The 24586-nt window shown below is 39.8% G+C and overlaps 1 protein-coding gene across 3 annotated transcripts in view; it reads right to left on the bottom strand.

Annotated features, from left to right (window-relative positions):
• The window catches only part of CPED1 (cadherin like and PC-esterase domain containing 1), a 318360-nt gene that overhangs the window by 25422 nt on the left and 268352 nt on the right, over positions 1 to 24586 (bottom strand). The window contains exons 17-18 of one of the 3 annotated variants that reach the window (XM_082631610.1): positions 15070 to 15206; positions 7628 to 8643 (exon numbers count right to left, since the gene is read on the bottom strand). In XM_082631610.1, coding sequence (XP_082487736.1) covers positions 8635 to 8643; positions 15070 to 15206 — 146 coding nt within the window. In that variant the 3' untranslated portion in view covers positions 7628 to 8634. Of the gene's footprint in view, positions 1 to 7627; positions 8644 to 8787; positions 9579 to 15069; positions 15207 to 24586 lie in introns of those variants that run through there. The other 2 variants (XM_082631611.1, XM_082631609.1) reach the window with 2 other exon arrangements.

Raw genomic sequence — 24586 nt, 5'->3', positions numbered from 1 at the left:
TCTGAAAAGCAGTCTGTGTTCCAGGGTGCAAATCCCAGTGCCATTTGCCCTGGAAGCCTCTCACCCATCACCTCCTTCCCATTCCCACCAGCAGAGCCCTGCTTCAGGCTCCGACTGTCTCAAAGGTGTGCTATTGTTAACACTTGCTTAATGGTCTTCTTGCACAATGGCTGCCCTCTAATTCATTCTCCACACAGTAATACTGGGATAAATTTCCAAATGTCTCATCTCACTTTCACACTCAAAAACCTTATCGGCTCCCCACGTACTACAGAGTCAAATCTTAACTCCTGAGGTTCAGTTAACATTTGCTGAATTTTTATTGCATATCGGCTTTTGCTAAGTGGAGATTTCACATAGGGTACTCACTTTTAATCTTCATAATCATGAGGTGTGAATCATTCTCTGTTTCACAGAGGAGGGATTTGAAGCTCAGGGAGACTGAGGTTATAAATCTAGTAAATGGGGAACACAGGACTCAAATCCAAGTCCTTTATCTCCAAGTGCAGGGTCGATGGCCCCATCCTCTCAACACTTCTCCTAAAGTAAGCAGGTCAGATTCCTACTTTTCCACTGAACATGATTTGCACTCAACAACATCTGTTTTTCCTTGTGCTAATCCATCTGCCTAGAAAGCCCCTCTCTCTGCAACCCCACCTGTGTAAATTCTACAAATCTCCAGACTCGCCATAAACGGTTCTCTCAGCCGGTCTTGTCCAATGTCCCAGCGAAAGCAACCTTCTCTGTCCTCCATGTTTTCATTATAATTTTTATTTCCATTACTGATTTTATCAAAGACTACATGAAATTATGGCTATTTGTCTCTGTATCTTTTTTCTCATATCATATCAAGAAGTATTTGAGGTCAGAGTCAAGGTTAATTTCTAAATTCTAATTTCCCCCATAGTTCTATGCACGCATTTAAAAAATATTTAGTGAACTGAACGTCAAAGGGACTTTTGTTAGAGACAGTTCCTTTTAATGTCTTTGGAGAAGGTTTAATTTGTACTTCAGTTTTTTTCTCTTGCTGTTGAGATTTCCCTTTGCATTAGTCATATACATATTCACTTCTGATTTTAAGAGCAGTCGCTGCATCACTTCTCAGGCACTAGTGCGTTCGTCCATCCATAGTGAGACTCTGCAAAGGTTTATTTTTTCCACAGTAAGTGTATTCAAGTAGCTGTGTGAAGAAACCCAGAAGGCATTCTCCTTCAGAATTTGCTTCCCAACAAAGCATAGCCAAACTCAACTGTATGACGTAAGACGTCAAAGCCTCAGTCACTGAGTCTCTCGGTCAAGTTCCATTTGGGGCAATAAAATCCCAGTATGAGAAAAATACTTTGTGAAATCACTTGAAATTCTTCCTACTGGACTTGACCTATAATTATTTGTTTTTTTTTCTGGCCCAGATTTCTGATTTTTTAAAAGGGAAACTTTGAATAATCAGGAAAGCTCTTCATTTCAGAGACTAGTCATTATCCAACTCCATCTGTAATAGTTTGCTAGGGCTGCCATAACAAAGTACCACAGACTGGGTAGCTTAAACACCAGAAATTTATTTTCTCATGATTCTTGGCTAGAAGTCCAAGATCAATGTATTTGCATGGTTGGTTTCTTCTGAGGGCATCTCTGCTTGACTTGTAGATGGCCGTCTTCTCTGTGTCTACATATGGTCTTTCTTCTGTGTCTGTCTGTGTCTTAATCTCCTCTACTTATAAGGACACCTGTCATATTGGATTAGGGCCCATGCTAATGGCCTTTTTTTAACTTAATCAACTCTTTAAAGGTTCTATCTCCAAAATAGCCACATTCTGAGGTTATTAGGACTGGGAATTAGGACTTCAACATATGAATTTGGTTGGGTAGAAACACAATTCAGCATTTTTTTTTTTTTTTTGCGGTACGCGGGCCTCTCACTGTCGTTGCGGAGCACAGGCTCTGGACGCGCAGGCTCAGCGGCCATGGCTCACGGGCCCAGCCGCTCCGCGGCACGTGGGATCCTCCCGGACCGGGGCACGAACCCGTGTCCCCTGCCTCGGCAGGCGGACTCTCAACCACTGCGCCACCAGGGAAGCCCCACAATTCAGCTTTTAATACCAGTAAAGGACCTTGGAAATCCAGTTGTTAAGCTAAGTTTCCACTACAGATTTTTCTTATGGGGTCTTTTCATTTCAGTATCAAGATGCAATCACTCCTAGTGTCTCTCTGGGCAGCCAGTAAGATCACTGGGTGTCTGTATTGTGGGCTACAGAGAGAACTACAGAGGTTGAAGAAAATCCAACGAGCTGCATGCTACTGAGAGAAAAAATATGTCTAGATTTCCATTTTTTTTTCTGTGGGGTTGTATGAAGATGCAGCCCAGCAGTGCATGAAACGGGCAAAGAAGTTGTGTTTCAGAATTCTTAGGTACTGTTATTTATTAACCAGATGATCTTAGACAAATTATGTGACCTCTTCATGGGTTCACTTCCTTATGTGTATATTGGGGAAAATAATAGTACCCCTGTAAAGGACTTGAATGAGCTTTTAAATACTTATCTTATTCCGGGCATACAGCACACAACAAATGGGAGCCAGCATTAAAGCACAGGAAAACAAGAAGTGTTTTGGAACGCTTCTAGTGTGTCCTGCAGTGCACTGCTAGGCACTTTAAAATTTGTTAGCTACTTCAGAGAAAATGTCAGTAAAGAGAGGAAGCGTCTAAATCACAGCAGCCTCTCTCCTGTCCTATCCACCCTGTTACAGACTCTCAGCAGGGATAGTAGGGTTGCTGGTGAAACTGAGACTCTGAATCAAGAGCCGGAAGAGAGATCGCCACCCTGAGCAAACCAAGGATCTCTGAAAGGTTCCTCACATCTGTCTCCACTGCTGATCAGTGAGTAACAAGAGCTACAGGGAGGGGAGAAGGAAGTATCACCACCACCATCTGCAAAACAAGTTCTTCTAAACTGCAAATATCTAGATAGCATTTTTCAAGTCTAGCAGACACAGCTCTGGGAAGACTATGTCCTAGAGAATTATTTTAGTGCAGTGCCTTTCTATTCATGAAAGACAGAAATGATAAATTATAACTAAAGTGAAAATGCACGTGTGAATTTTAAATTGCTGGCTCTGTAGGTAAAGCAGTTTTTGGAAGAGGTTAATTGGTATTCCTAACTAAAAGATTTATGACTTCAAGATATCAGCTTTTTTAAGTGCACACAATTAAAAAATAATACCCAGAATAAAAGTGATTCTCTTCAGCCTCATGATTCATACTCAGTCTTTATACCTTTTAGATCATTTGACTTGGTGAATTTTTAAAAGGAAATTTGCAGATTATTTGTTTTCAAGGTCAACTTCTACTTTAAAAGGTCTAAATTACCATAACAAATATTTATAACTAGCCACACATTTTGTAAATAATTCTTCTTTCCTGTGAAGATTATTGCCCTATACTAGCATGCACAGGTGTTGGTTGGCAGATGCAATCAAAGAAAAAAAACCCAAGTAACCAGTAAGCAATTATAAAAATAATCAATATTAGCAGTAAAACATTAAAACAACTATTTTAATAGAGATTAAAAAAGATTTTTAAAGGTCCAACGATATCATGAGTTCAGGGAAATGAACCCTCTCATATACTACTATGTAAGAACCACAAGGGAGAGATTTTTTCTTTCTTTCTTTCTTTTTTTTTAAACTGTTGAATTCCAAGTGTCCAGAATACTGCCTGGTGTAAAAGTCAGTCCTCATTTGTTAAATGGATGATTGGAAACTTTGATGCTGTGTATATAAATCAGCAGTTTTCTACTTCTAGGAAATTTCATGGATGCCCATGAAAATACATTTAAAAGCAAAATAAACTGGAAGCAACATAAATGTCTATTGGATTGATTATATTAAGGTATAATCGTACACTTGAATTCTTTTAATCTTTTTACAATGATATTGTAATATGGATATATTGTGATGGGAACATTTTAGTTTATGTTTATAAAAAGATGATTACAATCAGAATATAAATAATTGTTGCATTTTTGTTAAGATAAAGCATATGGATGCATAGAAAAAACCCTGATTTTAAAAAAAATTATTATTTACTTTATTTATTTTTGGCTGCGTTGGGTCTTTGTTGCTGCGGGCAGGCTTTCTCTAGTTGCAGCGAGTAGGGGTTACTCTTCATTGTGGTGCACGGGTTTCTCGTTGCTGTGGCTTCTCTTGTTGAGGAACATGGGCTCTAGGTGTGTGGGCTTCAGTAGTTGTGCCTCGTGAGCTCTAGAGCGCAGGCTCAGTAGCTGTGGCACACGGGCTTAGTTGCTCCGCGGCATGTGGGATCTTCCCGGACCAGGGCTCGAACCCGTGTTCCCTCCATTGGCAGTCAGATTCTTAACCACTGTGCCACCAGGGAAGCCTGACCTGGGTTATTTTGAAGTGATGATATTATGACAGTTTATTCTTTTCGCTCACTTGTATTTTCTAAATGAACAGATATTGGCTTTTTAGATTAATTAAAAAAACCAAAGCAGCAACGGTGGCAACAATAACAGTAAATCCATTTGTTTAAAAGCATTTTGAAAATTCACATAAAAATAATCAGCTTAAATAAACTTTATTTCTACTTTTTTTAATTTTGAAATTACAGTGTTTTTTTTTTAATTGGACTATAATTGCGTTACAATGTTGTGTTAGTTTCTGCTGTACAATGAAGTGAATCAGCTATATGTATATGTATATCCCCTCCCTCTTGGACCTCCCTCCCACCACCCTCCCATCCCACCCCTCTAGGTCGTCACAGAGCACCGAGCTGAGCTTCCTGTGCTATGCGGCTGCTTCCCACTAGCTATCTATTTTACGCATGGTAGTGTACATATGTCAATCCTCATCTCCCAATTCGTCCCACCCCCCCAACCACCCCCAACCCTGTGTCCACAGGTCCGTTCTCTACATCTATGTCTCTATTCCTGCCCTGCAAATAGGTTCATCTGCACCATTTTTCTAGATCCCACATATATGTGTTAATATACAATATTTGTTTTTCTCTTTCTGGCTTACTCCACTCTGTATGACAGTCTCTAGGTCCATCCACATCTCTACAAATGACTCAATTTCTTTTCTCTTTATGGCTGAGTAATATTCCATTGTATATATGTACCACATCTTCTTTATCCATTCATCTGTTGTTGGACATTTAGGCTGTTTCCACTTCCTGGCTATTGTAAATAGTGTTGCAATGAACACTGGGGTACATGTGTCCTTTTGAATTATGGTTTTCTCAGGGTATATGCCCAGTAGTGGGATTGCTGGGTAGTATGGTAGCTCTATTTTTAGTTTTTTTTTGTGTGTGTGTGGTATGCGGGCCTCTCACTGTTGTACCCTCTCCCGTTGTGGAGCACAGGCTCCGGACGCGCAGGCTCAGCGGCCATGGGTCATGGGCCCAGCCGCTCCGCGGATTGTGGGATCTTCCCAGACCGGGGCATGAACCCGTGTCCCCTGCATCGGCAGATGGACTCCCAACCACTGTGCCACCAGGGAAGCCCCTATTTTTAGTTTTTTAAGGAACCTCCATACTGTTCTCCATAGTGGCTGTATCAATTTACATTCCCACCAACAGTGCAAAAGGGTTCCCTTTTCTCTACACCCTCTCCAGCATTTATTGCTTGTAGATTTTTTGATGATGGCCATTCTGACTGGTGTGAGGTGATACCTCATTGTAGTTTTGATTTGCATTTCTCTAATAATTAGTGATATCTTTTCATATGCCTCTTGGCCATCTGTATGCTTTCTTTGGTGAAATGTCTGTTTAGATCTTCCACCCATTTTTTAATTGGGTTGTTTGTTTTTTTGATATTGAGCTGCATGAGCTGTTTGTATATTTTGGAGATTAATCCTTTGTCAGTTGCTTTGTTTGCAGATATTTTCTCCCATTCTGAGGGTTGTCTTTTCGTCTTGTTTATGGTTTCATTTGCTGTGCAAAAGCGTTTAAGCTTAATTAGGTCTTATTTGCTCATTTTTGTTTTTATTTTCATTACCCTAGGAGGTGGGTCAAAAAAGATCTTGCTGTGGTTTATGTCAAAGCGTGTTTTTCTTGTTTTCCTCTAAGAGCTTTATAGTGTCCTGTCTTACATTTATGTCTTTAATGTATTTTGAGTTTATTTTTGTGTATGGTGTTAGGAAGTGTTCTAATTTCATTCTTTTACATGTAGCTGTCCAGTTTTCCCAGCACCACTTATTAAAGAAGCTGTCTTTTCTCCATTGTATGTCCTTGCCTCCTTTGTTATAAATTAGGTGACCATGTGTGCGTGGGTTTATCTCTGGGCTTTCTATCCTGTACCACTGATCTATATTTCTGTTTTTGTGCCAGTACAATACTGTCTTGATTACTGTAGAACAATGGCCTAAGAGAATCACGATTAAACATTGGTTCAATAAACCTATCACAGGAATAACACTAATCGTATTTTGAATTCCAGTAGCAGCTTTATTCTAAAGATTGAATGGCTTTTTCCTATGTAACATCTCTCTTCTGGTCCTGTGGTATGAAGGGAGGCTGCCTCCATCCAGGTGGGCTCTGGAGAGGAGCAGAAACATCTGTGTCTCGATGTGTCATTAGAGGCTGGATCTCAGCTCATCAGCGGGAGACAAAGATGTGTTTAGAAGAGTTCTGCATCTGTTCTATTCCCCAAACTTGGCATGCAAGGTGTCACTGAAAAGTATATAGGGTCTGGCGTTTTTTCTACTATTTTTCATGCCATCATGGACCATAGGACCTAGAAGCACATCCTGTTCTTAGGCTCTATTAAAGCTTGGGCTTACTTTAAAATAGTCTTCTTAAAAACCATGAAATTGTCTTTGTTTTCATTTCTAATTTCTCAGCATTATATAGTCCCTGTATTAGGTGACACAGGCTAAGTGCTATTAACAGAGCCCCCAAATGTATAATGGCCTAAACACAATTGATGTTTACTTCTCCTTCAGGAAAACAGTCCAGGTGGTTCCAGGCAGGGGTATGGGGGCGGGTTGGGGCAGGGAGGTCATTCAGGGTCCCAGGATGGTTAGACTGTGCCTTCCTCAAATACGGAGTCTGAGACCTCACTGGGCATTGATATCCAGCTGGGGGAAGGAGTAAAGAGCTGCCAGGTTTCCTATGGGCCCACCCTGGGAGCTGGGCACATCACTGCTGCTCACATCCCATTGGTTGGAACTCAGTCATATGGTCATGCACCTGATTTCAAGGGAGACTGAGAAATGTAGTCAAGCTTTGTGCCAGAAAGAAGAAGAAATGAGTTTAATGAACACTTCCCTAGTCTTTACCACATTCTCCTACATGCTAAGTCTTTCTGGGGAAAAAAAAAACACCTAAATTCAGATTTTCCACCTGTGAATTAGTAAAAGTGTGAAGCATATGAAAGCCTAAATTTATAATCTACATAATGCATAAGAGCACTTCTGTTCTTAGAGATATTGATTCCTTGGGACAAATAAGAGCAAGAAATATCATTTATTAGTGAAAATACAACAAAAACTTTGGGAATTTTTGATTGAAATATATGATAAAATAATTTTCATCCCACTTTATTTCATCATGAATAAAGGGAACTAATGATGACGATACTTAACATGTAAATATTTTACTCCATTACCTCCTGTCTCCAAAGTCACCAAAAGTAACAAGGACATAGTTAGCAAAGCAAGTTATAAAGAAATGAAGAGAAGCAATGGGGGCTGTCTGTGTTGAGTCAATATAAAGGTAGTTTGTTAGCTTCTCAGATTCTTCTGATCTGTTAAAGCTAGGAAAGAACTGAGTATATGTAGGATCATTAGACAGGGGAAAAAAAAACCCTTGATTTAAGATAATTTTCTATCTTTCTTTCTTTCTTCTTGCATAGGTTCTATCTTCAATATTCACAAAGATGGAGATATTTCTTCAGAACAACAAAGTGCATGGAGATGCCAACACAGGTCTCAAGCCAGCTAATAGGAACCCACTGGAAGCTTCCAAGAGGGGAAGTTACACAGGAGCTTCTTGTCCATTAATCTAGGCAATGCCTGCTTACTGGAGAGCTCTCATCTTGGTAAATAAAGGAAATGAAAGTGAGGTGAGGAGGAGTCCTATTCACTACATCTAGTCCAGGGCCAAGCATAGCCCATACGTTTAGAAAGCTCCACAGTGATTCCAATGAGCCCCATGATTGAGCGCCACTGCTCTCATAAAATAACTTTCCATTCTAAGTGAAGTATAGGGTGATTCAGCTCTAATATGAAGCTGAGACTGATCAGATGGCTAATGATATTTAGGGCATGATGAAAATCTAGCTCATCAAAGCGTCTCTCTGTGAAATGTAATCTGATTGCAATGAATGTTTTTTCAATGATGCATTTGATTAAACTGGCTATAGAGGACCAAAGAAATTGCTCTTTGGGGTCAAGAACAGATGAAAACTGACATGTAGGCAAATCACTCTAAAACACATGAAATTTGGCAGAAAAGAAAAACAAACAACTGAACAATATCACCTAGACATAGATCTTCTAACGGCTTGGAACAAAAGTATGTATCTATTTTGCTCTTCTCTCTGGATTGTGGGCATTATGTGTAAGCCATCTTTTCCTGGTGAGAGTCAGGTACACTCCTTTTCTTCTGTTCACCCTTTCTTACTGAAACTGACAAGCAACAATGAATTGTGTAACCATAATGGAATTCACGTATTAGTCAGAACATATTATTACAAATTGGGCGTACTTCAAATATGTAAACACCTTTAAGTCCAAGACAGTACTTAACTTGCAAACATAGCTTAAAAATGCAAGTTACATTTCCTGTTTTAACAGCTGAGTTTAAATACTTTCAGTAAATATTGCCTTTTTATATTTTCCTTTCTTAATTGCACTCTTCTCTCAGATATTTTATTACTGAGTAATAAAATACTGAGTTTGTCAGTTGAACTATGTTTCTGACAAACAAAATAAAAGCTCGTTTCATTCAGTTTTGGTCAACCTCCTAAGTTCTTTCAGTTGTAAATTTCATTATCCTACTTCTAAACTATTTCCTATGTATTTTGCACTGTGATTACAAAGTTATGCTCTGATAAATTTTTCTAAATGTTCCAACCAAAGTTTATTAAGTAAGAGGTGTGTATCTATTTAGAGACATTTGTCAAGAGTATAACTGAACACATAGTTTGTTCTTTTTCAGTGAATTTTGCTTTGATTCAACATGATTGCACATCACAAAACCTATACATATCTACAACAGCTTACAAATGAAATACCTCATATTTGGATAGATTTAGAGTAAGAGGGGTCTTGTATTTACCTGCCCTCCAGATACGAACAAGTATGCCATAGAAAGTGATACAAATGCTCTGAGGAGAAACCCTGTGCCATCTTTCTGCAGAGATCAGCCTCCTGTTCACTGAAGTAAAGGCAAATGACTGAGGTATAAAAAGTTTGGTCCTGCTTACACACCACTGAGTGCAGTGACATTCCTGGTCAAAGTTACTGGAAAATTGAATGCCTTTTAAAATCCCAACTGATCTGTGTTTTGTTTCTTCCCCACCAGTGGGCCTCCATTTCCAAGTATAGCCTTCCATTCATCACTGGAAAGCAGTGGTAAAAAGATGTAAAAGGTCATAATAACAACATAAGGAAATTCAACTGAGAGAAGTGACTACTGGAGATTCTAAAGAAAGCAGAACACTGTTTGAAGGCCTAACTTTCCAATACTTCTCATGGGCCCCGTCAAATTCTGTTGCCTTTTAATTGGATTCTTCTGAGAAAGATAACTCAGTTTAATGTATTCCCTTAAAGGTTGCCTTGATTAGGATTTAAAATAAACTTCTGTTTTTTTTGTAGCACAACATATTTGCACTACTGTACACAGTAACAGTGACATTTTTGGCTTCTCACGGTAAAAAGTCTGAGTTTTCCATATTAATTGAAAGTTTTCAGATGAGTAAGGGTACTATACCATTAGAAATTGCATGTCTAGGTATGTCCCCACTTTTACATAATCCAAGAGGCATAAGCTGGACCACACAGAAAATGAGTAACTCAGAATCACCTCCACTGCACTCCTTGACTGCTTGGTTCCTGCCCATCGTCTGTTCCCTCCATTCTCTGTTCCCTCCAGTAAGAGAAAATTCAAAGAAGGCACTAAGCTTGAGGGATACAACTCTCACCATAGGTTCTTTTGAGAAAAAATGAAGATCTTTATTTTTTTCTCGTTCAATTAAACTATTTCAAAGTCATGTGATTGGTAGATTGCCTATAACTACCAACACCACTCTGCTCAGGCACTTTCTCTTTTGGCAACTTTTCCAGACCTTCCCAGTCCAGGTCAGGTGCCAGCCTCTGGCCTTCTCCCAACATTTGCAATGATCACGGTATTCTGTAATGATCACTTCTCTCATTTGCCTTCTTCCACTAGAAATTTGGCACCTTGGAGGATCGTGGTGTGCACACGTAGAACAGATCCTTAACTCAACAAAACTAGATGAATGAATAACAAGGTGACATCCCAAAAGTTGAAAAAGTGTTCTGGGCTTAATTGTGTTAAGTGGTCAGCTGGATTCCACTCTGTGAGAACATGTTAGGGATAACTGAGATTGCAAGGTTTCTGATGTGGGGCAGCAGAGTTACTCTGATGCCTTCAATGAATAAAAGAGTCACTTCATTTCTGAGTGCCAGTCTGAAGCTGCTGTCCTTTTGCATTTATGAAGTGAATTTCTGGATGATATCTCCCAAATAATATGCCTCTTTTCTTGAATGTCTGACATGGCAAAAAGAGTCCCCTACCTGCATCTCACTCCCCCAAAGAGTCAGGTGTTTATAAAACAAAATATTTGTGTTACTTGTTTCCCAATTTTTGTAACTGATAGGCTTTAACATGTATTTGTCTTTGAAATAGAATGGTGATTATAAAAAGTTCTGGGTAGGATGAGAACTTCCTTGCCTCAGTAATGAAATATAAGAGTTTCACGATCACTTTGTATGTTTATATTTTTCTCCAGGAGAATGAGAAATAGATGTATTGGGAAAACCTTCTGCTAACCAACTCCTATTCATAAGTGAAGCTTTCTTAAAATAAGTGCCATTTCATAGTTGTAATCGTGAATGTTTACACAATTATCTCTGTGCTGTGTGGTACATGAGGGTATAAGCCTGTCTGCGCATTACCAAGTCCTGTGATTCGGAATATAAAATATCTTTCTCAGTTTTTCCCTTCTTTGTATTTCCACGGTCTCTGCCCAAGTTTTGATTTATACAACTTTTCAAAATATAGATTTTTGGATTTAAAAAGGTGCTCACACATTGTAAACATAAAGGTAACACACATACATGTATCCCCTGCTTTCCGAAAGTTCAATTTATGCCACTTCACTTTTCTGAAAGACCTACATTAAGACAGGCATTTTTCCTAAAAGTGAAAATCCTCTTCGGATTTCTTTTGGTTAGCAAAAATAGGTACTAATATAGGTCTTTCAGAAAAGCAAAGTGTTGTCAATTGAACTTTCTGAAAATCAGGGATACTCTTCACTGTCCTCCATTTCGATTTATGAAAGTCTTCATAGAAGCGCTCTACTTTTGGATAGCGGGGGAAACCCGTATTTAAAAAGACTTCTTCACACTTTGCCAACCATAATTTACTACCTGAATTGGCTTCACGGCCATATGACCTTGGCATTCACACAGGGTCTGTGTGTAAAAGGATCCTGTGCTTGGTTTATTGCTCTGCTTTTGCCTTCTCAAAATTCTTAATAATTATTGAACACAGGGTCCTACACTTCCGTTTTGCCCTGGGCCTGGCAGAATATATGGCCAATCCTGTCACCATCCCACTCCTCCCCTACTCCCCTCCACTTATGTAATCACCCTTTTTTAAAAAAAAATTAATTAATTAATTTTGGCTGTCTTGGGTCTTCATTGCTGCCCTTAGGCTTTCTCTAGTTGTGGCGAGCGAGGGCTACTCTTTTTTTTTTTTTTTTTTTTTGCGGTAGGCGGGCCTCTCACTGTTGTGGCCTCTCCCGTTGCGGAGCACAGGCTCTGGACGCGCAGGCTCAACGGCCATGGCTCACGGCCCAGCCGCTCCGCAGCATGTGGGATCCTCCTGGACCGGGGCACGAACCCGCGTCCCTTGCATCGGCAGGCGGACTCTCAACCACTGCGTCACCAGAGAAGCCCCGAGCAGGCTACTCTTCATTGCGGTGCACGGGCTTCTCACTGTGGTGGCTTCTCTTGTTGCGGAGTATGGGCTCTAGGCGCACGGGCTCAGTAGTTGTGGCTCATGGGCTCTGGAGCGCAGGCTCAGCAGTTGTGGCGCACGGGCTTAGTTGTTCCGCGGCATGTGGGGTCTTCCCGGACTAGGGATTGAACCTGTGTCCCCTGCATTGGCAGGCGGATTCTTAACCACTGTGCCACCGGGGAAGTCTAACTTATGTAATCATTCTTAAGGGCTTGTTACTTCCAGAAATATTCCGTGTGTGTAAGCATGTCTGCATTAGGTTTTGCATTGATGAGATTATTCTATACGTATTCTTGACTTTCGTGGCTTCCTGAGTGTGGTGTGATAGAATTTTTCCATTAAACAGTCTTTACCCCCACAGCACCATGCTCATTTCTTCCTGCCGTAGGCAGTCTCCATACTATTGCAAGGTGGTTTTTCTAATTCTGGTTGTGCCGCTGCTCTGCTAAAAATGTACAGTGCTTCCCTGCTGGGTATAAAGTAAATTGGCATCCTGGTAAACACAGCAGACTCTGTAGGACCACTGCCAGTATGCTGGCAAATTTGAGTTTCTGAGCTTGCAAGTCTGAAGGACGCTTCTGGATGCAAAGAATCACTAAGACAAGCCCTCACTTCCTAGCAGCCAGCTGGTTGGTCTCTGCGGGGATCGCCTGATCTGGACACACGCCTTTATTTTCAGACTTTATAACATCTCTTTCTAATGCATAGGAAGAAGAGATCTTCCCTTTTCTTATCATTACTTTGTAGAGTTGCTAATAATTGAAATGAACAAACAGTATTGTGGACTTCGTGTTTGTGTCCTCCCGAAATTCACATGTTGAAACCCTAATTTCCCCCTCCACACCCGCCCACCATGTGATGGTATTAGGAGGTGGAGCTTTAGAAGGTAATCAGGTCTAGATGAGGTCATGAGGGTGTTGGCCCCATAATGGGATTAGTGTCTTTATAAGAAGAGGAAGACATTAGAGGTCTCTCTGTCTCTGTCTCTCTACCTTATGAGGACACAGCAAAAAGGCAGCCAAGAGAAGCCAGGAAGTGGCCTCTCACCAGAACCCAACTGTGCTGGCACCCTGATCATGGACTTCTCAGCCTCCAGAACTGTTGAGAAATAAATATCTGTTTAAGTCACTCAGGCTATGGTATTTTAAGACTGACAGGGAAGGCATTTAGCTTTCTACAAAGTTGATTAATCTACAGCAGGGGATTAGATCATATAGACTTATTCTTATTTTACAGATGAAGAAAAGGAGCCTGAGAAACAATGTGTCCTGTCCAAAGCCATGGACTTTAGTGATGAACTTTAACATCTACTGACTTTCAGGTTAATAGACGGTGACATCTTGGAATCTTCCTGAGGTCAGAATGAGATTCTGAAAGTCTGGAGAAGTCTGACTTATGACAATGACTATTTTCATTGTTTCCAGTCCTACATTTCTAGGATATGGAGGTTGGGTTGTCCAAATTGGTGGTTCAAAGTGCCTGAGTAGTGGCCACTTACATACATGTGTGATCACAGGTGAATTACTCAATCTCTCTGAACTTTAATATTCTTAAGTAGAAAACGGATCTAAAAATATCGACCTTACAGACTTGTGAATAGGAATAAATAAAATTTTAACTTATTCATTTACTCAACAAATATTTATTAAGTGACTATTATGTTACAAATGCTGTGCCAAGCAAGGCGATTATGGTAGTGAATCAAACACACTGGCTGCCCTCCTAAAGCTCAAAGTCTGATAGGATTTAAGGTGTGAACAAGTCAGTAGCACGGTTCTTTGCACAGAATCAATGCTCACTTAATAATATAGCAACAGAAGTTTCTGACATTTCTTTTCTTCCCTTCCCTTTTTTTTGAAACTAACTAATATTGCTGCTTTATCTTTAGACACCCTCTCAGTCACAAACTTTGGGGCATTTATATTAGAATCTCCATGAAGAAGAGGTCCATTCCCCTGCCTTGCTTATCCCACCTGTCATTCTTCTTTAAACCATTTGCTGGTAGAAAATCTGAACATAGGCCTAATCTGAAATATTGACATATATTTACTCCACTGCACTTTATGAATCATAGAGCTTCTTAAAAAAAATCAGTTTTTGAAATAGTCTTGCCCATGCTCGAGAGCTTGCAAACAGTTTGTAAGGAAATGTCCATCTAATAAAAGGTACTTTGAAAGTCTGCAGAAGGATTACTTACTTCATGTTAACCAAGCATCTCAGTCTATGTGCCCAGTTCGCACGTCCGAGAGCTCTGCCAGAATCTACCTAGTCAGAGCACGCCTAGCAAGGAGACACTGCATGTCCAAGAGATCAGCTTAGAAGCCACACTAAAGGAAAAGCAGCCTAGCGAGGTCCATGCGAGACCTGCCCGGGAACGTGAGAGAAGATCAGGAAGGTTAGTGTGTAAAAACCATGCTATGCACGGGGTAAGCTGGAGCAGAAGTCTTACATGCAGGAACATTCCACCGCCTGTGCAAGCCACAGATGGCTGTTTTAACTGCAGTGCCTTGCGAGAACTGCAGTTGACAAGGCCAGATGCTCTGAATCACCAACTGTCAGTTGACATGGCCAGCCCATGGGCTGAGAAAACCAGCATGGAACTGGGTCAGCACAGGACATGATTTTAAGAGCCTCAATCTGTCAAGTAGACTTATTTGGAAATAACTGAGCATTGTGAGCAAAAATTGTTAAGGCTCTTCTATGATAATGCATTCATTCAAAAAGCCAAACTGCATTCAGTTAGCTGTCCTCTGCAGAGTGAGGGAGAAGGAATTGGTCTAGTAGGTACAGTTTTGGTGCCGTGGGTGGTGTAAATGAAAGGTCTCCCCCACTGATCCAGAGCCTACCTTCCTTCCTCCCAGGCACTGCTGGAGTTGAGGCTTAGTTAGGACACCATAGTGACAGTTGTGAGGCTGCCAAGTGATTTCTCTCCAGTCACAGGTCCTGTTGTCTGAACAGCTAAGGCAAGGCACGATCCACTGGCCTGGAAGAGACAGCAAAACTTCCTTGGTTCAGTTTCTACGGGTGAAATTATAGTTTGCAAGTAAGTCTAGAATTCAGCGATGGCACACCATTACAGAAATCACAGTGAGGAGACCACTCGTACATAAACCCAGTGGAGCAGTGCATGGCCTCCTTCCGACCAAACAGAATCTCAAGTAGTAATGGTTTTTTTTTGGTTTTTTTTTGCGGTACGCGGGCCTCTCACTGTTGTGGCCTCTCCCGTTGCGGAGCACAGGCTCTGGATGCTCAGGCTCAGTGGCCATGGCTCACGGGCCCAGCCGCTCTGTGGCATGTGGGATCTTCCCAGACCAGGGCACGAACCAGCGTCCCCTGCATCGGCAGGCGGACTCTCAACCACTACGCCACCAGGGAAGCCCCAAAGTAGTAATGTTTTGAAATAACACAGTTCATGCTGAAGTCAAGTATGAATTCTGTTCCATAAAAACACATACTTAAAAAAAAATTAAAGTGATTGGGTACTACTCAATTATTATTTATTTTCAAACAGTACACAGGACACTTAATAGGAACAAGGTATATAGGGAGCCACTGATACTGAGGTAGTTGGCCACACATATTTCCTATCCTAACAGATGCTTAGGTTACCAATCCAATAATAGTTACATTCTCTGCTCTCCAGAGATTCAAGATACGATAAGGCAATTACTTTAATATTCTGATAATTTATTGTTTTGAAGAATAGCAATTGCTCCTTAATTTGATCGGCGGCCTTTTTGCTGTGAATCTCTTCACCTCCTTCTAGCTCTGTCACCTTAATTTTTTCATCTGTTAGTTGAGGTGTGTACTGTTCTCCTCACATGATTGGTATGAGGATTTAATGGGATAATGTATTTAAAGGACCCAGCACAGTTAGCACATCATATTCACCTTTGTTAGCAGCTGATTTCAGGCACAAAGTAGGGCACAAGCTTTCATAAATGTTTATAAGATAAATGAATATTCTCAAAAAGCTGCATTTAAGATCTTTCTTGTTTTATTGATAAAGTAACATGCATTCAAAACACTGCAGCTTCTAGTGTGAGTGGACACATTAATAATTTATTAGAAAAATGTCATGAAATGACTTTTGATTTTTGTTTTTTCCTTGTTCATCTTTTCAGGAATGGAGTGTGAACCAGCATGTTAAACATGGAGCAGTTATTTGTGCCCTTTGTGGAGAATACCTTGATGTCTTCAACAATCATCTGCTCTACCCAAAAGGTCTTGCTTATGTTACTGCTTCATGTTTCTCTTCAAAATATTGAGGAGCTATGGGACTTCCCTGGTGGTGCAGTGGTTAAGAATCCACCTGCCAACGCAGGGGACACGGGCTTGAGCCCTGGTCCAGGAAGATCCCACATGTTGCAGAGCAACTAAGCCCGTGTGTCACAACTACTGACCCTGCACTCTAGAGCTCACAATCCACAACTACTGAGCCCACGTGCCACAACTACTGAAGCCTGAGCACCTAGAACCCGTGCTCCACAACAAGAGAAGCCACCGCAATGAGAAGCCCATGCACCGCAAGGAAGAGTAGCCCCCGCTCGCCACACGCAGCAACGAAGACCCAACGCAGCCAAATTAAGAAAGAAAGAAAAGAAAAACCTTTGTTTAAAAAAATATATTGAGGAGCTAAATATTCCCAGATAGTTTTTGAATTAGAAAGGAAAGTTTTTAACAAGTTTATCCACTCTGGCTTTGATTTATGGTTCTGCTAACAAAGGTATCTGGTGTGACACTAATTTTAGCAGGAAGAATTTCTACTTTCAGGGGATGAATAGGCTTCATTTTACATTTCATGACTCGGGGATGTCAGAAGTGTGTATGTGAGGGTTTGTGTGTGTGGAAATAGTTACAAATAACAAAATACAGAGAGAGATCTAGTTTATAGCTCTTACTGGTTGATCACAGAACAGCCATAAAAATGAATGAAATTGGGTCATTCATAGAGACATGGATGGACCTAGAGTCTGTCATACCTAGTGAAGTAAGTCAGAAAGAGAAAAACAAATATCGTATATTAACGCATATATGTGGAATCTAGAAAAATGGTACAGATGAACCTATTTTCAGGGCAGGAATAGAAATGCAGACTTCTTAGAGAACGGACCTGTGGACATGGTGGGGGGAAGTGGGGGTGGCATGAATTGGGAGATTGGGATGGACATAAATACACTACCATGTGTAACATAGATAGCTAGTGGTAACTTGCTGTATAGCACAGGGAGCTTAGCTTGGTGCTCTGTGGTGACCTAGATGGGTGGGATGGGGTGTGTGGAGGAGGTCCAAGAGGGAGGGGATATATATATATATACGTATAGCTGATTCACTTCGTTGTACAGCAGAAACTAACACAACATTGTAAAGCAACTATACCCCAATTAAAAAAAAAAAAAAGCATGGGTATATGAAGAGAAACTGGGAGAAACAGAAGGAAATAGAAAGGAAAGGAGACAAGAAGAGTATGACTTCCAAGGAAGAGAAGAATACACACAGCAGAATTGCTTGAGTGGAGGACTGTGCCAACAGGAGCAGAGAGCAGAGCTACTGGACAGTCCAAAAGTCATGCGGACTTGTTTATCCCCCTTACCATACAATTTTTTCTTTGCTTTGATTTTTAAACTTAACGTGAATTCCAGAAAACTGCCTTATTCAATATCTACCCATTAAATATACTATGTCCACAATTTCAGGTCTGGTGAATGACCTTCCATTTCTCTACATACCTATCACTCTCCATCTAGGAGGATTTTCATTCAATACAGTGTTGAAGTATGTACCCTGTTAGGTATTAGGCACTCTTGTTGTTAAAATAAGGTAATAACTAAGAAAGAAATAGTTAACATTGTTATAGCACCTCTCAGATGTCAGGGATGTTCTGAGCACTTTAATATATTAACTTATTTAAACTCAGAGCCACCCTATTATCACCCCCATTGTGCTAATGACTTAACTGGGACTCAGAAAGGTTAAGTTACTTGTCCAATATATTCCAGGTAGGAGGTGGTAGACCCATGACTGGAGCTGAAGAGTCAGCTTCAGAGTCCATGCTGTTGATTATAATGTGAAACCTCAAAAATTATAATCAGGTGAGAAGGGTACAATTTATACATGTAAAAAGCTTAATAATAGGTAATTCATAATTAAGGAAAAATATCAGTGTGGTACTCAAAGAGCCTGGGCTTTGGAGACACACACACCTGGGCTCTCCTTCCAGGTAGCTGTGGACCTCAACTCAGTACATTAAAGTCACCTGGAAAGGTTTTTAAAATCCTCATGCCCAGGTCATACCCTAGACTGATTGATTACCTCAGAACCACTGGATATGGAACTCAGGTATCAGTATTTTTTTTAATGCTTTTCAAGTGATTCCAATATGCAGTCAAGGTTGAGAACCACTGTTTACCTTGGAGAAATTACTTAATCTTTTCATGATTACATTTACTTCTCTTTAAGAAAAATATGTAGAGCATCGGCCACAGTGCCTTTAGACTAGAAATTGATGAATATATTTTACCGTGCCCACCCAACTTCACCCTAAGCAAGCCATGGCAGTTCAGAATAAAGACAGCACCATGGGGGTCAGAGTTGTCTGGCAGGTTCCGTGGAGCAGATAAAATGTGAAGAGGGATTTGTGAATAGATAAGATTTGGAGAGGTGGAATGGATGATTTTAAGTGGAGACAGACCTGACAGGAATGAGACTGAGGAAGTGACTACTCTCCATGACAGACCGTATATATTGGAGAGAAAAGGAAGGTCTGCTCGGTGAAAGGTGTTTCCAAGTTTGTAGATGGAGAGAATAGCAGTCATACTTAAAGATAACAACACTGAACATCTGGGAGTGGTGCTGAGGTTTGAATGGCAAAATGAAGACTGTTCTCAGAAGTGTTTGTTTCTCCATCCAATTCTCTTTTATAATTCTCCTGCGGTTTTCATTCAGAATATATCTTGTTTTCTAATTCTAATTTTGCCCTGGCATACACGGTTTGTAACCAATAATCCACATCTTTCACATCTTTGTTTGGCTCCTAATACTATTTGATTTAGACACGGCCTTTAAGTTTATCCTTCGTCGATGAATTCCTCGAGAAAACCTCCTTCTGAAAGAGTCTTATTTTTTCATAGAGATTTTGTGGGTTGTGGATACAGTTGGAAGGGGCCTGGGATCTCCTCTTTTCCATCCTCTTCTTTTATAGTGAGGATAACTGAGGCCCAAGATGTTAAATGACAGAAGTGGGATCATGCCAAAAACAGGGCTGGACCAGAATCGAGGTCTCAGAGTCTCCAGTGTGCTGATCCTTTTATCACGTTAGGTTAGGTCAGCTCATAATCATCAGTTGAAAATGCAATATGGCTCAGCAGTCTCTCTGGTAGCACTTATAGAAGAAAACCAAAAAACAGGTTGTCGCAATAAATGTATTTTTATTTTTAAAAGCTGGATTTATTCAGTGGGTTCGTGTACTCAGAGACTATGTTTTTAAGAAGATTCTTAATTTTCTTTTTCATAAGATGGTGGTATGTTGGGGACATAAACGTGTTTCTGCAAATGAGATATTATTTAATAATACTTTGAAGGGCTCAGTTTTCCTCAGATCCTTGAGTATCTAACAGCGTGTGTATCCCCTCCCCAAATACTGTCTCCTCAACCCACTCAGAAACTCATTGACAGCTAGTTTTGCACAAACCAAGATCTTTGACCATTTGCTGCTAAGGCTGAAGAAACAAGTGACCAGTTGCATGCACAGAGATCCACATATGTATTAGTTTGTGGGCATAAAATCACATGCACATAAAAAAAAGATGCCTGATTGGGTCTATGAAAACTTAGCTCCAATGGTTCATACTACTATATATTTATAGTCATAACTCTTTGCATTTTTGTATCACTTAATAATGCCTTTTTTATTGTGAGTTAGCAATACTACTTGAAATAGACATCTGTATAACATCTGCAGGACTGGGCTTTCTTGACATTTTAAATGATTCCAGCTCAACAAAAATTGCCAAGAAGAAGGACATAAATTCTGTATTATATATTTAAACAATGAATGAATCAAAGCTGTGAGTTCTGAAATAAAGTATGACATATGTCTTAGGGAATAACATTCTGAGGAATGAAATTGCCTTTTGGGAGAAGTTATTTGATTTATCATTATAGCTTTATATTTAATGCAAGTTAGATTTCAGCCATTTAAGTGAATTGGATTGGGTGATATAATGGAGAAAAGAAGTTCGACTTTGTGATTTAGGGCCATGGTGAGATGTAAAATCATATAAATGACAGCACTAATTCCTGACTCTATAATGCTATAAAATAAGGCAGTTTTTACTTAAGAAGAAAAAATACATCTATATTTTCAATATTAGAAATATTAAAGTGTAAGTTGTTATATTTCCTTCCAAAAAAAGATACGATAAAAGCTTTTGTTTACATATTATAAAATGCAATCTAAATTATTTTCTTTAAACATAATTCTCATTCAATGATCATATAAATTTCTTCTTTCTGCAAATTAGAAGAATTATTTTTTCTTTACTGAGCAAAATATTTTATTCTTAGGTTGTGTCTTATAGTTAAATTATTTTCAAAAGGCTAGAATTCAACTTAGTAAAAAAAGTCACTCAAAATTATATTAGCTAGTGTTATTGAAAAAACATTTTTCAAGGAGAAAAAATGGATTCAGTTCTGCCAAATAACTGTAATGTGCTGTGAAAATAAGATTTTGGAGCCATTCTATGGCCTTATAAGCTAAAGAAAGAGTCCTAAAATAAACATCCTTCCAATGTCATCTAATGTGACAACTTCTTTCTATAGAAGGGAGTCCTACCATCAAGGAAGGAAATCATCTCTGACAGCAAAAAAAAAAGAAAAAAAAAGTGCATTCTTGCAAAGTTCTGTCTCTGATCTCACTCATTTGCCTTGAATGTTTAGGTCTGTAGGACCTCAAGGGTGGAGCTGTTGTCTCTAGCTGATTGTGCCCTGCTGCTAATAGTCTTCTGTGAAAGAGAGGAGGGCTTGGATTGTGGTTTTAGTTCAGCAACTATTTTTAAATCATATCTCAGACACTGAAAGATGAATAAGTTACAATCTTTGTTCTGGACAGACTTGTGATCTATGTGCAGCCATCAGTACAAACTTATTGCTGATGCACCTTTGACATATTAATACACCTACCCCGTACTACACGTACACCTACTCCTATATGTATATATTACATATATACATATCCATCATAAAACATAAAAACAAACATAATTAAATAAAAATAAATGTACATATATTTTCATCTTTACTGGCTTCTTCCCTGTGGATTGTTCTGTGCCACTTACTCCCCTTGCATGGCTGCAGTATTCCACTTTGAAGACTACTGATTAGAGGAAGAGAGAGAAACATGTAAATTAGATACTTGAAATATAATGAGGTGAGTGCTATTTGTAGACATATGTCCAAGAGATTCTGGGTGCATAGAAGAGAAGCAACTCTGGGGGTGGGGTAGTAAAGAAGGACTTCCTAGGGAGTAGCCTGGAGTCCTGCAGCTGATTATCAGCATGAAATGAGGTCAAGAGGCTAGGACAGGGCTTCCGTTGTGGTGCAGTGGTTAAGAATCCACCTGCCTGAAAAACGGAAACCATTTCCACTAAGGTCAGGAACAAGACAAGGTTGCCCACTCTCACCACTCTTATTCAACATAGTTTTGGAAGTTTTAGCCACAGCAATCAGAGAAGAAAAGGAAATAAAAGGAATCCAAATCGGAAAAGAAGAAGTAAAGCTGTCACTGTTTGCAGATGACATGATACTATACATAGAGAATCCTAAAGATGCTACCAGAAAACTACTAGAGCTAATCAATGAATTTGGTAAAGTACCAGGATACAAAATTAATGCACAGAAATCTCTGGCATTCCTATATACTAATGATGAAAAATCTGAAAGTGAAATCAAGGAAACACTCCCATTTACCATTGCAACAAAAAGAATAAAATATCTAGGAATAAACCTACCTAAGGAGACAAAAGACCTGTATGCAGAAAATTATAAGACACTGATGAAAGAAATTAAAGATGATACAAATAGATGGAGAGATGTACCATGTTCTTGGATTGGAAGAATCAACATTGTGAAAATGACTCTACTACCCAAAGCAATCTACAGATTCAATGCAATCCCTATCAAACTACCACTGGAATTTTTCACAGAACTAGAACAAAAAATTTCACAATTTGTATGGAAACAAAAAAGACCCCGAATAGCCAAAGCAGTCTTGAGAACGAAAAATGGAGCTGGAGGAATCAGGCTCCCTGACTTCAGACTATACTACAAAGCTACAGTAATCAAGACAGTGTGGTACTGGCACAAAAACAGAAAGATAGATCAATGGAACAGGATAGAAAGCCCAGAGATAAACCCACGCACATATGGTCACCTTATCTTTGATAAAGGAGGCAGGAATGTACAGTGCAGAAAGGACAGTCTCTTCAATAAGTGGTGCTGGGAAAACTGGACAGGGACATGTAAAAGTATGAGATTAGATCACTCCCTAACACCATACACAAAAATAAGCTCAAAATGGATCAAAGACCTAAATGTAAGGCCAGACACTATCAAACTCTTAGAGGAAAACATAGGCAGAACACTCTATGACATAAATCACAGCAAGATCCTTTTTGACCCACCTCCTAGAGTAATGGAAATAAAGACAAAAATAAACACATGGGACCTAATGAAACTTAAAAGCTTTTGCACAGCAAAGGAAACCATAAACAAGACCAAAAGACAACCCTCAGAATGGGAGAAAATATTTGCAAATGAAGCAACTGACAAAGGATTAATCTCCAAAATTTATAAGCAGCTCATGCAGCTCAATAACAAAAAAACAAACAACCCAATCCAAAAATGGGCAGAAGACATAAATAGACATTTCTCCACAGAAGATATACAGACTGCCAACAAACACATGAAAGGATGCTCAACATCTTTACTCATTAGAGAAATGCAAATCAAAACTACAATGAGATATCATCTCACACCAGTCAGAATGGCCATCATCAAAAAATCTAGAAACAATAAATGCTGGAGAGGGTGTGGAAAAAAGGGAACACTCTTGCACTGCTGGTGGGAATGTGAATTGGTACAGCCACTATGGAGAACGGTATGGAGGTTCCTTAAAAAACTACAAATAGAACTACCATATGACCCAGCTATCCCACTACTGGGCATATACCCTGAGAAAACCATAATTCAAAAAGAGACATTTACCAAAATGTTCATAGCAGCCCTATTTACAATAGCCCAGAGATGGAAACAACCTAAGTGTCCATCATTTGATGAATGGATAAAGAAGATGTGGCACATATATACAATGGAATATTACTCAGCCATAAAAAGAAACGAAATTGAGCTATTTGTAATGAGGTGGATGGACCTAGAGTCTGTCATACAGAGTGAAGTAAGTCAAAAAGAGAAAGACAAATACTGTATGCTGACACATATATATGGAATTTAAGAAAAAAAATGTCATGAAGAACATAGGGGTATGATAGGAATAAAGACACAGATCTACTAGAGAATGGACTTGAGGATATGGGGAGGGGGAAGGGTAAGCTGTGACAAAGCGAAAGAGCGGCATGGACATATATACACTACCAAATGTAAGGTAGATAGCTAGTGGGAAGCAGCCGCATAGCACAGGGAGACCAGCTCGGTGCTTTGTGACCACCTGGAGGGGTGGGATAGGGAGGGTGGGAGGGAGACGCAAAAGGGAGGGGATATGGGAACATATGTATATGTATAACTGATTAAATCTGCTAAAAAAAAAAAAAAAAATCCACCTGCCAATGTAGGGGACATGGGTTCGATCCCTGTTCTGGGAAGATCCCACATGCCGTGGAGCAACTAAGCCTGTGCACTACAACTACTGAGCCTGTACTATAGGGCCTCCGTGCTGCAACTACTGAGCCCATGTTCTGCAAGTACTGAAGCCTGCACGCCTAGAGCGTGTGTTCCGCAACAAAGAGTAGCCCCTGATCGTTGCAACTAGAGAAAGCCCATGCGTAGCAACAAAGACCCAATGCAGAGCAAAAAAAAAAAAGAAGAAAAAGAGGCTAGGACAAGTTGGGAGAGATAGGAGAGGTCAGATTATTGTCAGGTTAAGGAATATGGACTTGACTCGGGTGTCAATATTGTGTTTTTTTTTTTAAAGAGGCCTAACTACTCAAGTTACCAGAAGGCCCCTGTGGTTTTTTTGTTTGTTTTTTAAATTTTATTTATTTTTGGGCTGCACTGGATCTTCATTGCTGCACCCAGGCTTTCTAGTTGTGGCGAGCGGGGGCGACTCTTAGTTGCAGTGCGCAGGCTTCT

The sequence above is a fragment of the Mesoplodon mirus genome (assembly GCF_964341445.2).
Source record: "Mesoplodon mirus genome assembly, chromosome: 9".
Lineage (NCBI taxonomy): Eukaryota > Metazoa > Chordata > Mammalia > Artiodactyla > Ziphiidae > Mesoplodon > Mesoplodon mirus.
The sequence above is the reverse complement of the archived record's forward strand: the minus strand, read 5'-3'. Positions and strand labels throughout refer to the sequence as shown.